Here is a 14867-nt window from a genome sequence, read left to right as displayed (position 1 = left end):
GGTCAGTTTTGTCTGAGAATAGCTGTGCAAAGAGTGACACATATCTTAAATTGTACCTGGAGTGGGGGTAGCATGATGGATGTTTTGCATGAGCCAGCCTGAGTGCAAGCTCTGGGGGTATGCCCTTGGCTGAGCTCTGTCCCCCACTTCAGGTGAAGCTGTCAGGGCTGCTGGCTGCTCTGGGCTCTGCTCAAACTCCATCTTATAAACAGAGCTGGGGTCACATTCTCCTTTACACATTTGCTTGCTGCTCTGACACCAGGGGAGCTGGTTCTGCTCAACTTGGTCCCTGCAAAGCCAAATTTATCTGACAAGCTGTGGTGGCAGCTGAGAGCTCACTGTAGCCCCTCAGTATCCTCCTCTCCTCCAAGCTTGGCTCCTGGTCCAGGTATGGCTTTTGGGCAGCTGCACACCTATGCATGGACTTTTCTTGGTCAACCTGGCAGCTTCTGCTCTGTTCAGCTAAGTCTGTTCAGCAGCATTGGAGATGTGTCCTGTGCTGCAGTCCAGCATCAGCAGCCAATGCTGAGCTGCAGGTGTGAGGCACGACACCCTCCAGGAGGAAGCAGTCTGGTCTTAGTCCTTGGGTGTGCTTTTGGTTGGAGCAGTGAGCAGGGAGAACGCAAGGTTAGGTGCAGCCATGAGGAACAGGATGTGAGCACTGGAGCAGAGCTCTGAGCTCCTGGAGGCAGCATGTGCTGCTTTCTCCCTGGTGCTGCTCCTGCATCCATCCTGCACATTGACGACACGTGGGTGTCACACATCTGGTGCTTTCCATCCACCTTGGTGGAATGATGTTGGCTGCGGACCAGGAGAAAAATAAAGCACAGGCTCTGGCGCTGGAGCTTCTGCCCTCTGCCCAGTGTAGGGGCAGCACAGACTGAGCCACAGCCTTGGGAAAAGAGAAAAGCATCAGCTGACACCACTGCAGCCACATAAGCACCATCAGTGCTCAACTACAACACAGGGATGAGTGTCTGTCCCACGCCACTTGTGGCTTCCAGAACAGCTCCTGGTTACGACACAGAGGTCTCCCCCTGGACTCCACACCAGACAAACATTTACAATGCACCTACCCCTACACATGCTCTGAACCTGTTTCTGTTTTGTTTTCTTGAATTTTTATTCCATTTTGCATAGAGTTCTAGCTGTCTCCAGCCAAACTTACACAACAAGTAGTAACAGAGGAGGAGAACAGATGTAGGAACTCACGTTAAAGAAGTGGCACAATCCTGTGGAAGGGAGCAGTGGGTGGTATATGGGACACAGGCATGACTGAGGTTGTAGGTCACAGATACCATGCCGGTGAGAGCAGCAGGCAAGACATGAGACTTGGGCAGCAGCTCTGCAGAGCACCTGCAACACCTGCCCTGGGCCTTGGAAGAGTTACCTCCTCCTTCCCAGCCAGCCAAACACCAGCTCAGTTTAAGGGTAAAGCCTGTTGCAGCAAGATTTAAAGCTCGTTTGTCCTTTGGTTTAAGTGTAGAAATCAAACAGCTCAGGTGTGATTTCAATACAGACATTACAAGGAGGTAACCTTCCCAGCTCAATCCAGGGCTGATGTTCAATGTAATTAACTTGATGAGGAAATGTTGGCTTTGGTAGCACCCTCATGGTGTTCAGACTTGGGCTGGAGTTACTGTTTTCTCTCATCATCATAAGGTCATGCCAGATTTAAGCAGAAGTAACACACGTTTGATTGGTTTGCAGTGGGAAAGATGCCTCTGCAGTGCTCTGTACCAAAGAGCTCTAAAAAATCCAGCTAAAGCACAGAGCTCCCAAGCCTTACCTCATTCGCTTTCAGGTATGGGACCTAAGCTAAAAAACAGTGGATGCAAGACTAAAATTCAGTTGTGCTTAGGATGTGAGAGTGCTTTTAAGTTTTCCCATAGCTCTGAGTAGAAAAGGAAGGTTACTCAGCATGTAGACAGTGGTAGATGAGCATCCCATGCCTGCCTGCACTGAGTAACTCCAGTACCACTTCCCCTACAATCTGCCCCCAGCTCCTTCCCACTAAGGGAACCAACTAAGGACACCAGGCTCCCTCAACTACATAAAGTTAATCAACACCCCCTTCCCCCCCAAGAGAAAACAATAAAAATCAAGATCGAGGTGATGAAAACAGAGGAGCACAGGTCACAAGTCCCTGCATAAATGAGGCCAAACCTCAGGTGTGTGATACCCATCTCTGATGTGACGTGCACGCTCCTCCAAGGCATGAACATGCTGGCAAGACGCAGCCTCTCCAGGGTCAGCCTTCCTTCATCTCTTAACATTTGTACATTCGATTTCAACAGGTGAAGGTTTCTTTCCCAAGGCAGACAGTGGATACTTGAGGGACCTGCTCATTAGGACACTGCTGCTACAGTTCTGTTCAGCAGGCAGAAGTCATGCTGCTACAGTTTGGTGTCGCATCTGTTGTTGAAAAGCTGGTTTATAATGCCTGGGTTTACCAAGGTGGAGATGTCCCCCAGATCTCTGTCATTTTGGGCAATCTTCCTTAGTATCCGCCTGGTGATCTTTCCTGTAAGGACAACCATGCAAGGAAAGCAGGACTTAGGATCTCTTCAGCATCCCTAGCAAAAGTCAGTGCCCAGACCGACAGCATCCCATATGCCCTAGGGATGCTCCCTGTGGATTTGGCTGCTCCCAGATAAACAATTCAGGGATAATTCCTTTCCACTGGCAGGAACTGGTTGGTCCTCCCCAGCTGGGAGCCTTACCTGAACGGGTTTTGGGCAGGCTGGGAGCATACTGGATGTAATCAGGCGTTGCTATCGGTCCGATTTTTTCCCTGACTGCAAAATAAAAAAAAAAAAAAAAATCTTCATTAGAGATACAAGAAGATCTTGCACATATTTTTCTGGCAGGACTACTGAGTTCAGGCACGCAGAGCCCAGCTCCCAGGGCAGCCTGGTGCTCACACAGTGTGTGGTTCAGCACATCTTCCCAAAGGCAGCTGCACTCCAGTTCTCATTTTCTCTATTTCCAAGAGACCTCAATAATCTCTGTACCAATCACTGTTACCATTTTGATGGAGCAAGAATCGATTCCCTAATGTATTCCTGCAGAGAAGAAAGTCCCATGGCAGGTCAGTCCCTGCTCTGCCAGCGCCTGCTGGCTGCAGGAGACAGGTCTGCAAACGTTCCCTTCTGCCTCCCAAAGTAACCAAACAGTTCTCAAATCAAACAGGGAGAGCCACAGGTACCATGCCCACCACTGCAAACAAAAGCTACCCAAGTTGTCCCTGCAATTGCCAGCTCCCAAGAGGTAGAGACGGCATCACATGAGCAGCCAAAGGCCAGGAGAACTAATTTTAGTCTTTGCCAGCCGTGTTCTCTAATCAGAGGGGGCACCTTGATGCAGTTGTCCATGCTGCATTCCCCAGACTACATGCACCCTCATTTAAGCACCCGAGCCCTTAACCCCTCCACCCCCTGCAGCAGCCTCCAACCTGTTTGGCTGTTACTACCTTGTTTTTTCAGCTCATCTGCCAGGTCCTTGGTGAATTCATGGCCATCTTTCAGGGTCACGAAGCAGTAGAGGCACTCGCCTTTCAGGGGATGTGGGTGGCTGACCACAGCGGCCTCAGAGACGGCTGCATGCCCAAGCAGAGCTGACTCCACTTCTGCAGTGCTCAACAAGTGGCCTGGAAACAGAGGCAGCGCATTGCAGAGCTGCGTGGAGGCCTGCAGCCCCTCAGCAGCCAGGAGGAAGAGGTCAGGAAGTGTAAAAAGCCCTGAGCTGTATGTTTGAGAGGACTGCTTTCACTCGCTTCTCTCTCCAGCTGTTTTCTCAAGCCCATTTTAGCAGTTCAGTGGTGTGGGCTGCCCCACAGGGCTGCCAGGCATCACTCACATGAGCTCAGGCTGCAGCGTGAGGCTACCTCCCCTGGCTGTTTTCCTTCCCACCTTTAGGTTTCTTTCTTCCACAGGTCTGTGAATTGTTCACAGACACAGGATTACACAAATCACAGGCTGAGGAGTTGGATTTGGTAAGAGGAGAGCTGGCCACAAGGTCAGCTGAGGAGGAACAGGCTGGACCTGCGCTGCTCCAGGTCATTGTTGTGGAGATACAAAACGGAGCTTCCCAACACAAGGCTGGGGCACAACTCACTTTTGTATACTTCCTGCACCCACACTGTTATTCTGGGACTGCTGTCACAGAAAACCACAGGAAGGAGACCAACTCCCAAAACGATCAGTTGGTGAGGATGCAGCTTGTCTGATGAACGGATCTAGTTTGGTGCAGGTAAAAAAGTACAGCAGCATCTCAGAGCCAGCAATGAGTACCTGCAGGCTACAACTCCAGGAGAGGACAGAGAACCTCCATCTCTGGGGGCAAAGCACTGAGCAGCTTGATCCAGCTTTTATGTTAACCCTACCTGGAGCTACATGTTGGATTAAAGACTGCAAGGTCTTGCCCAGCCTGGATGTCTGTGCTTCCCTTTGGCACTGCATGCTTCAACACAAAGCATATATGTTGGCTGAGGATCTGCTTTAAGATACTGCAGAAGGCTCCTTCCCTCCAGTGTACTGCTACTGGAGGAATTAATTCAGAATCACAAAGTCACAGGCAGGTCTGATTTGGATATAAACCTGATCCAGCAATTAGATCCATCTAGAGGACAGGCTGCTGGGCAGTCTCACATACGGAGAAATGCTCTCCATAAAAGCAAAGAGGCTCTTTTAACCAGCATCAGGAAGCACGCTGGCTCCCACTGAAGACAAAAAAAAAGCTGTTCTTACCAGAAACATTCAGCATGTCATCAATTCGCCCTGTGATCCAGTAATAACCATCTTTATCTCTCCTGCAACCTAAAAATAGCCAGAAATGACAGCATGAAGAAGCAGTGCCAGCTCTTGGAGCAACTGATAAGGGATCCTGAGGCCAGGACTGTGCAAGATTTTAATTGCTGTCCCCAAGCCTCTGCACCCACACACTGCCCAGACAGCCTTACCATCACCTGTCACGTAGTACCCAGGGAACTTCTTGAAGTACGTGGTTTCAAACTGCTGGTGGTTTCCATACAGTGTGCGCATTATTCCTGGCCAGGGCTGCTTAAACACCTACAGTGAAAAATGCAGACCTGAGTCAGTGGTCAACTGTTAACCGAGTGGCCTCTGCTGTTCGTCAGCATTTCTGAATCACCTCCATGGACCCACAGTACTGCTGGGCAGCTAGAGCACTTCCTACACTGTTCCAGGTCTTGCCAGCTCAGCATAACCCTTTTGTAGCTCCTGGGACATGGAAAGAACAACTTTACTCTGAAGAACTCATCCAAGGGTCAAGGTATCTATCAAATACCTGCTTTCTGCCTCCCCCAGTTCAGGATCCTATAAACTGTTTATTCTGCTAGTGGAAGGAAAGTAGCTCAGTGTTTGCACTGCTGTGCAATGACGGAGATGCTGCAGAGGTGGCCGTAAGAAATGGCACTCAGACAGCTACTGCCTCATGCTACTGAGAAAGCCCCTCCAGTCCCTCCTGTCATGCTCATGCATGCAAGTTCCTTTATGGATCATTTAACAGCTCGTTCATGGCACAAAATTCACAGTGAAGTTACAGCAGAAAAGAGAGCTCCTGCCACCCAAGGGATCCAGTGTAAGCAGAGATGTGCATACGCTACCCAGAACGTCCTGGAGCTCGTGGGGAACAGACAAGGGTAGGGTGAGGAAGATCAGCCCCTCTTTACCAAGTAGCCTTCTGCTTCTCCTTCCAGCTCTTCCCCCGACTCGTTCATGATGGCAGGGACCACACCAAAGAAGGGGAACGTCTGCCATGGGCACCAGACAGCAAGGAGACATGAAGATGAGCTGAGGCATTCAAACTTTGCATAGAGGGATGGGGAGCCCTCCCTGTCAGGGCAACAGTAATACTCACAGCAGAGCCCGGTTTCATGGGGGTGGCAGCAGGAAGAGGTGTAAGCATGTGGCCACCCTGAGAACAGAGGCAAAAGGAATGAGATTAATGATGCCAGCCTGTGGGAAGGGTACAGCAGAGGAGAGGGTGTCCATGTTTGGGCACAAAGCTTTGAAACTGCAGATGAAAAAGAGGGGGAGAACAGGGTTCGGAGCAGACTCTTCTCAGGAACTCTTCTGAGGTCTTCCCATGGCACCTGTTTGAGGCCCTGGGAGAGAAGGGGAACCAACACTTGCAGGCCACATGAGATGCTGGGAAAAGCTCCTAGACAAGGAGAACAACTGGTTCCAATAGCACCAAAGAAACATGATGGGAAACTTGCAAAGACACCACGCTGCCTGCTGGGAGCACAAAGAAAAAGAAGTCCAGAGACACCCAGCTGAGGACTCACCGTCTCTGTCTGCCAGAACGTGTCCACAATGGGACACCTCTCCTCTCCCACCACGCGGTAGTACCACAGCCAGGCTTCAGGGTTGATGGGCTCCCCAACGGTCCCCAGCACCTTCAGAGACTTCCGGCTGTGCCTGCAGAGAGGAGGGGGCTCACAGGGGCTCAGCAGGCCGCAGAGAAAAGCAGCTGTGAGCCTGTGGCACTGCAGAGCCTGCAGGAATCCCCAGGCCTCTCAAATATATTTGGAGTTTCAACGATTCAGTCCCTTCTCAGCTCTCTGTCACAGGGGAAGAAGGGAAGCCCCCGTGGTTTTGTTGCCTCCTGCTCCAAGCTCCCACTTGGCTCTGCTCCTTCCCTTCTTTGGGCCAAGCTGCAGCACAGGGGGGCCCCTCTGCCCGACACCCCTCTGTGAGCCCTGGGTGGGGGAGCACCTGCAGTCTCAAAGCTTAGCTGCAGCTCACAGTGAAAAAGAACAACCTGCTCTGGGGTGCCACATCGAAGGCAGTGAAGGGGTGCAAATCGCTGGGTTGAAGGCCAAAAATCCTGTTTTGTTCAGACAACATGGTGGGATACTGCTGCTCAGAGAGGAAGGTGTGCTGGTGCCAGGGACCCCCGTGCTCCTGGGGACTGACTCACTTTTTAACGAGCTCCTCCCCACACTTCATCAGCAGCCGGATGGCTGTGGGTGCCGTGTAGAACTTGGTCACCTTGTACTTGTCAATGATACTCCACATTCGCCCAGCGTCCGGGTAGGTGGGGATACCTTCAAACTGAGTGGGAGACAGGGCAGTGACACAGCTGTTCCTCAGTGCCACCTCCCCAGAACGACCTGCAGCCCTTCCTCAAGCAAGAGGAGCCGAGAGCAGCTGTACCCCTGTGTGATCTTAGAGGCGTGCCAGGGGCATCACGCAGTGAAACCAGTTCAGGACCCTTCTTACTTCTTCCTCAGGATGGATTTTGCACCCTCTCACCCCAGGTGTCCTAGCAAATGTCCCCTAAAACATCCTAGCAGGGAGGACACTTGAGTGGCTATCAGAGTGACGCAGTCCCACCAGCCCAAGTGACACTGCCCAGGTAGCATAGGGTAATGCCACACCACGCTGTGGAGACCCACAGCCAACAGCACTAAGAATCCTAAAGAGGATTCTCCCTGGATGACATATTTTCCTGCTTGCTCTATCACATGGGAATTTTGGACCCAAGGCTCTGGTTCCTGATGTGTATACAAGTTACAGCCATACACTGTCAAGGGAGATACAGGTACAGGAATTAAAGGCAGGTTGTCAAATTAGTGCCAGCAGCAACAACTTTACTTCCTGGCTTCCAGTCCAGCTTTCACATTAGCTTGCAGTTGTCCTGATGCCTGTTTACACAAGGCTGGCACTTCTAAGAGAAAAAAATGTGAGCATTTGAAAAACAAATTACCTGCAAGTTATACACACAGCCTGGCCATCCCTCTGCCACTACGGAGTAACCCACATCTCTTTGGAGAATACCATCCTTCCTCACAAACCACAGCATGCTACAATACGGCATGGACAGTACAGTGCTGCCTCGTACAAGGGAGAAAAGCAAATCCTGATGTGCTCCTCACAGAGCAAAGCACCACCATGCCTAACTTCTTAGAGGACAGGCACCCAGTGGCCATCCAGCACTTACTAATACACTAGTTGCCCCATTTGCCAAGGGTCCGTAAGTGATGTAGGAATGGCCTGTTATCCATCCAATGTCAGCTGTGCACCAATAGATGTCTTCAGGCTGGTAGTCAAAGACATACTTAAATGAAGTGGCAGCATAAAGCATGTATCCACCCACTGTATGCAGCACACCCTGAAAAGAGAAGGCACAGAACCATCAGGTCATGTTCCCACCAAGGCCCCCATCTCCCTGGCCAAGCTGAGAATCACTGTTTCATCGAGATTAAACAGCAGCTGAGCACAACACAAACACAGCCCCCCCTGCACGGCAGCAGGATCTCCCTCATCCCATCACTGGGGGGTTGCTCTGGCTCAGCCCATCCCCACAGGGCAGCAGGCTATGTAGAAAACATACCTTGGGTTTTCCAGTTGAGCCACTTGTGTAGAGGATGAAGAGTTCATCCTCTGAGTCGCACCACTCAGGCTCACACTCCGTGCTGGCACCGCTCATTAGATCTTGCCACCACACATCCATGTGTGGATCCCAGGGGATCTGAGAAAAGCCCAACATTAGGAACAGGCCCTCCACAAAGGCATGGAGAGGGGACAAGTGGCTGCAGCCCCAGCCTTGTCACCCCTCTTGGCCTATCCAGCCAGTTACTCATGGCACAGCTTCTGCCCAGAACTGGAAATCATGCATCAGAGCTGCAACTCTCAGTCAAGATGTTCCTGCAAGACCTGAAGCAGATTTTCCAGACCACTGGCAACACCAACAAACCCCTCTCAGAAGCAGCCGTGGCTGCTCTGCCCTTTCATAGAAAACAGAACCCCTTCTGGCTCTGTGAGCTGCAAACAACCAAGCCAGAAGCCTTGGCACAGCCACATGTCCTCCATCACAGCCACACTGCAGGGTCTTGTTATCATGGGGGTCACAAGACCAAGAGGAACACATCAGGCTTCTTGTCCCTGCAGACCCAAAAATCTGTTATATCCAATTTTAAGACAACTATCTTGATAAGAAGTGGCTGCTCCAATGCTGAACCAGCCAGCACTGACTGCCCATCAAGGGTGCCAAGGCTATGACAGGGCTACCAGCACCCCTGGGGGCCTGAGAGCTGCGCTGGCTGCCATCATCTCCAGAATGCACAGCTCAGTGCAAGAACCAGTTCCACGCAATCTTTTCTCCTCTCCATGAAGGAGCCTGGGAACAGCTGAGTTCTTCAGACTGACAGCACACCTCCACTGCCCACACCTCCACAAAGCCAGGCATGCCGATCCCCAGCCTTGCAGCATGTGGAGGGCTCACCAGGGGCACATCAGCTGGAAGAACAAGGGCCCACTGTGCAGCACAGTCTGTGCATTGTCCCCAAGCTGTCACCCAGGCTCCAGCAGTCACTTGTACAAGAATTTCTTGTTAGCAAACAGAACTGGAAGGTGCCTTTGGTCCAAGAAGAGATGTAGAGATGTAAACACCTCAGCAAAGCAGGACGGAAACATCAGCATAGGGATCTTCTGGTCCTGGTGGAACTCCGTGGCTGAGCAGACATAGCAGCTGCTCCTAGCACTCACCAAGGCAGGGAACCTCCTCCACACAGCGGATCCCAACAGCTCATAGCTGAGGGCTATACAGAGCAGCCCAAGGGCAGCAGATGTACCCCAGAATTCTCTCAGCTGGAGCACACCCGTGCACAGAGCAACCACGGGGTGGCAGTGATGTACTGCAGCCCTGAGATGTGCATGGGCCGTTTGGAGGCGCTGGGATTCTGCTACACACAGCTCTGGTACACGGTGCAGAAATGCCAGCTCCGCTGCCCCTTCACTGACAGCACTGCACAGTTGAGCCCATTTTGAAAGCTCTCACAGAACCCCGCGGCATCCGGCGAGAATTTCCATAAGTGAGGCACATCAGCAAGCTCTCAGCGAGGCACCACACTGAACACATCCATGCTCAGCTCGTACCAGCCTACCTGCTGCCTTCTGGCATCTCTCCTCCAAGGATCACTACGTGTTAGCACCAAACTTCCTTTGTTCCACCTCAGACCCATGAATGGCACACAGCCCCCAGTGCCAGACCAGTACACACAACAGGGCATGCTGCCTCTGTCCTACACAGTTACACTACCTTGTTAGAAAGGAAGGAGACCTAGAGCTGAAGGACGCAGCAGAGACAGAGGTGCCTGTGGTCTCTGAGAGCTGGACAGCTTGATCCAGGGAGGTCTGAGAGCTTGATGTAACTCTGGAATGTAGGATGGGAGCTAGCACACACCTGCCCATCACTGAACATCACACTCGGGTTGGCAGCAAGGCCATGGGGCAGCTGATGCCAAGGGATCAGAAAACATCTGAATCTCAAAAAGTCACACAGTGATGCTGACTAATAAAAGCCCAATATGCAAACCCTGGCTCTTGTGGTGCTCTAGCAGAGGATACGTGCTGGCTGGCTTGTGTGAACTGAACACAGGCTGGCCTGTGTTCAGTTCACACAAGCCCTGTAACTGCAGCTCCTCAGTCAAGTGAGCAAAGCCCTGGCGCTGGGTTGGGCTGTGGGGCTGCAGGCTTCCTGGCCCTGCACACCTCTGCACCTGGGGAGCTGCCTGTGGTTCCTGCTGGCCCCATGATGATGAAAAGCACACTGTGAGTACTGCCTGTAGAGGTGAAACATCATCCTGATGCTGCCACCAAGTCCTACTGGTTCTGAGTTTCATCTTGCGAGCACACTCACATGCATCCAGGTGTATTCACAGAAGCCAATCTGTTTCCAGCAGCAAAGATGGTGTTGCTGACCCCAGGCTGTGCTCAGCAGCCATCCTGCCACCACCAGAACAGAGAGGTCTGGACTGCTCCTTTGTGAAGAGGAAGCAGAAGGCAGCCAGGCAGTCACAGCACACACACATCTCCTCACCCTCTGATTCCGGAGGTCATCATAGACACTGCAGGATCCCAACCACACTTGCTGCCCTTGTGCTGCTGGGCAAATGGCTCCACACAGTGTCTGCAGCCAAGCAGATGCGGCACCTATTGCTAACATGCAGCTGCTGGTCACACAGTTAGCAGGGCACGCGTGGCCGTGCAGAGTTTGTGCGGTTAGAAAGGGCTGGAGGGGAGAACAGAGGGGAAGTGTCAAGAAGAGAAAGACAGCACTGTGCGTAAATACCTTGGGATGGAGTCTCTGTGAGCTTTCAGTCTTTTTTTCCTGTTAAAAATCCACAAAGAAGGTGTGAAAGTTGAGAAGAGGAGGATCCACACCAGGCTTTGAAGGCAAGGAGTCCCATGTTGACCTGGCAGGCTGGAGTTCTGATCCAGGGCCCAGGCCAGGAGATGCTCTCTGAGCACAACTGTGGCCCAGTTTGCCTTCTCTAGGGGCCCAAAACCTCTGGGCAGGTCTCAGAGCCCCTCCTGCACACGGCCAGCTGGGTACAACAGCACAGACCAGGACAAGCTCACCAACCGCCCGACAGTGTTACAAAAGCCAACAGAGGAGCAATGAAGGGGAAAGCAATCCTTAATAAAGTGTCCAAACAAGAACCAAAGGGTAAGAGGCAGCCCCACTCCATCTCTGCCTGAATGGCTGCTCAAGAGCCTCACATCCCCAGCAATCAGCATAGGGATAGGCTTCTCCACGGCATCTCATCCAGGAAACGCAGCACAGAAATGCTGCCCAGCTCCACTTTTCACACTCCCTGCAGCTCTCCACTGCAGGTAAGAGACAGGCAAAGGAGCTCAATGTGGCAAACGCTGCACAACACCCCTTATCATTAACACAGCTGAACAAGCAAAGGTAACCCAAAGACACAGTCTGCTGCTAGGGACTTGCACCAAGCACCCTTCTGAAAGCAGAGTCCAAAGCTCTGTCAAACACAACCCCAAAACACAGCCCATTTCTGGGCAAGCTACCTGCCCAGGCAGTACCCAGCACCTGGAGATGATTGCACGCACTGCTGTGAATTAATTGGCAGATGCTTAGGGACAGAATATAGCGTTGCAAGACGCAGCGTGCTGTTAGTGCTGGGTGGTGACCGAAGCATCCCATCACAGCAGACAAAGGCTGTGCCTGGCTGCACTGTGCAGCAGGACTGTCACAGCCTCAAGAGCTCAGTAGGAAGCCACGGCTCCCTGACACCTTCTGTTCCCTCCACCCCATCTCACCCCATGTCTCTGGCCCACATCTTTCCATCTGGTTTCTTTTGCAAGAGACAGCCCCAGCTCCAGCAGCTGACGCAGTGCCTGCTACGCAGCAACTGCACTGCTCCCAGCATTTCTGTAATTGTTATCTTGGGGCCTGAAGCCAGTCATAAGAACAAATCTTCTGTTTCTTTCTTCTGTTTCCACTGCTATAGCTACAGCACAGGAAGACATTCCTCCTCACACAAAATGGGAGACAGATACAAGATTGAAAAGGAAGAACCCTTTGGTGGCCAGAGAGAAGCAAGTACCTTGTCCTTGTCCTAAGACTTCCAGCCTGTGGAAGCTGTAGCCTGCTGTGCAATCAGGAGCCCTGTGGGCTGGCAGCTAGCAATGGTGTTAAAGAAAGCAGCGGGAGGGGATCTGGGAAAGACAAAGGAACTCTTCTTTGTACCACTCACAAAGCAACAACAGCAAGCAGGGGAGAAAGCAGGAACAGGAGTCAGAAAACAGAAGCATCGAGAGAAGCACGGCAGTGATTTCACACTGAATTTGTTGAAGAGAAATGAAAATAATAAAAAAATCCCTCCCAATTCCTAACCTCCTACGAGCATACCTGCACATCCTGGCACAGCCTTTTGAGAGGAGGAGATTGGCTGCATGCCCCGTCTGCTGCTATCTCCTCTCGTCCCAGGTGCTTCACCACAATGCACTTCTTCAAAGGGAAGCCCCTGTAAGGGGGAAGGAGCTGTCAGATGAGGCTGCTCAGGCTATGCCTGCCCTTTGTGTTCTATGGGCTGTGCTGAAGGCAGAGCCGAGGCCCTGAGCTGCTTTTCTTTACCCAGAGTATGTTGCCTGCACACCCTCACAAGTAGCTCACTGGGAAGAGCTGTTCTGCTGCCTGGCACTGCTGGGAGCAAGGGAACAGGAAGGCAGCCTGGACACAGCTGCACAGGGAGGCCCTGCTGCACGTCTCACCCCTCATCACCTCCCCTCCATCTGCACTGCAGATGCAGCCATGCAAACCTCAGGCATATCATGAATTGCTGTGGGACGTGAGCAAGGCCACAGCACAGGAGCAGAGCTTGGAGAAAAGGAAAGGTCTGTGCAGAATTTAATGGGGTATTATTAGGTAAACCATACGTGTACCGTTCCTGAAGAAGAAGGAAGGATTCCACAAGCATCTCTCACAATTCACTGCCTGACAAATCCCTAATTTGCCTGTCTGTGGATCTGAGCAGGACCTCCCACAGCACCCACAAGATGCCAGACAGCTGCTTCGATCCCTAGGAGTGATCAGCTGTACACTCCAGAAAAGGGAAAGACTTCCAAAGCCAAATTACACATCAGGTACCAACACATCATGTCCATCAGTTAGCTTCATCAGCTTTAAAATCTAGTTGTCCTACCACGTAACTGCTTCTACAAACAAAAGACTTGAAAACACTTCTAAAGAGTTTGAATTTTTAACATTCAGGCTGTCTGCCCTAGAATTGCATGTTTGATCTAACAAGTTGAATGCAAAATCACAGTGAGTGTTAGCAACTCTTCTCTACAGATATGTCGCCTTTATTCTTACTAAGCAAGGAATACTTTGTCTACTAACCAAAAGGTTGCAAAAAAGTCATGACCAGTGTCTGTGTGTTTTTTCCCCAAGTGAAGCTATCCATTATTATGATGTGCATCTGTCTCGTCAGTGCAGAAGCCAAAACAATTGGAAGAGGAGATTTTGGCATGGCAGTGTAAGGATCTGGGTGTGGTGTCCTGCATGACAGTGACTGTGTCTGTAAGCCTGGTAAAGTCATTTCATCATGTTCATTTCCCTTTCTTTAGAATGGGATGGTAACATCTGCTCCTCTTTATGATTCACCAGTACTGCAGTGAAGACATATTCAAGAAATGGAGTCAGGCATTAATCCTGTGCACAGACTGGCACATGCCAATTAAAGCGCTGGTTCCTGCGACACAGCCATCTCCCACAGCTGAAATATCTGTTTTATTTCATTATGGTTGAGCAAGCGGCTTTTGGGCAAGATTTAAGCTCCATCTTAATATGCACCACAGTATGGTGTCAGACTGCTCACAACTTGCACTGGGAGATCCACCCTTGGTCATGGCCATTTTCACCATGAACATTTACACTCCCATTTGTGCAGGAGTAGATTCCAACAAGTGCCCTTTCACAAAAGAATCTGAATTTACTTGTCTTTGCTCTTCTGGAGAGCTTCATCTGCAATCTGCTTCAGGTTGACCAGCTTGTCCCCTCGATAAAAGGCATCTGCAAAACAGTAAGAACAGTGAGAGAGAAGCTCCGCAGCCAAGGCAGCCTGGGACAGCTAGAAACAACAGGCAGCTTCAGGAGGTCAGAACAGAATTTATGCACCAGAAGGAGAGAAAGCAGTCAAGCAGCTGATGGGAAAGGTTTCCTAATACGCCCTTTTAGCCTAGAGAAACAGATGCCAAGGGAAATGGTGAAATTCCTTCCCTGGGAGAGGTTCAAATCTGACCTGAAAAGTCTCTTAGGAATATTCTGTGGGGAATAATGCAACTTGGCCAGAACATACATCACAGTATTTAATGGGTTCCTTCCATGCCGTGAACCTATTAACAGTAACAGCACTACCTCAGAAAATACAGCTTTGGAAAATGCATTGGCTTTACATGCAAACACTTTCTTGATCCCTTGCTTTGCAAAGCTGAGAGTTGTGATAGGAATTTTCTCGAAATAGGGAAGAGAGGGAATCCCTCAAATTTGGGCAGGCCCATGAATGATACATCTTGCAAACATCTGGCACATTC

At 51.0% G+C, this 14867-nt stretch overlaps 1 protein-coding gene across 2 annotated transcripts in view; it reads right to left on the bottom strand.

The window, feature by feature from the left end:
* Positions 1 to 1104: 1104 nt before the first annotated feature.
* The window catches only part of ACSS2 (acyl-CoA synthetase short chain family member 2), a 30956-nt gene continuing 17193 nt past the window's right edge, over positions 1105 to 14867 (bottom strand). The window contains exons 4-17 of one of the 2 annotated variants that reach the window (XM_042883583.1): positions 14271 to 14346; positions 12685 to 12799; positions 11101 to 11139; positions 8362 to 8499; positions 7969 to 8139; positions 6946 to 7079; positions 6311 to 6443; positions 5881 to 5937; positions 5693 to 5773; positions 4967 to 5069; positions 4749 to 4817; positions 3473 to 3649; positions 2724 to 2798; positions 1105 to 2524 (exon numbers count right to left, since the gene is read on the bottom strand). In XM_042883583.1, the coding sequence (XP_042739517.1) occupies positions 2397 to 2524; positions 2724 to 2798; positions 3473 to 3649; positions 4749 to 4817; positions 4967 to 5069; positions 5693 to 5773; positions 5881 to 5937; positions 6311 to 6443; positions 6946 to 7079; positions 7969 to 8139; positions 8362 to 8499; positions 11101 to 11139; positions 12685 to 12799; positions 14271 to 14346 (1496 nt within the window). In that variant the 3' untranslated portion in view covers positions 1105 to 2396. Of the gene's footprint in view, positions 2525 to 2723; positions 2799 to 3472; positions 3650 to 4748; positions 4818 to 4960; positions 5070 to 5692; positions 5774 to 5880; positions 5938 to 6310; positions 6444 to 6945; positions 7080 to 7968; positions 8140 to 8361; positions 8500 to 11100; positions 11140 to 12684; positions 12800 to 14270; positions 14347 to 14867 lie in introns of both variants that reach the window. The other variant, XM_042883584.1, reaches the window with a different exon arrangement.

The sequence above is a fragment of the Lagopus leucura genome, unplaced genomic scaffold (genome assembly GCF_019238085.1).
Source record: "Lagopus leucura isolate 7727_CA_CO unplaced genomic scaffold, USGS_WTPT01 Super-Scaffold_100039, whole genome shotgun sequence".
Taxonomy (NCBI): domain Eukaryota; kingdom Metazoa; phylum Chordata; class Aves; order Galliformes; family Phasianidae; genus Lagopus; species Lagopus leucura.
The sequence above is the reverse complement of the archived record's forward strand: the minus strand, read 5'-3'. Positions and strand labels throughout refer to the sequence as shown.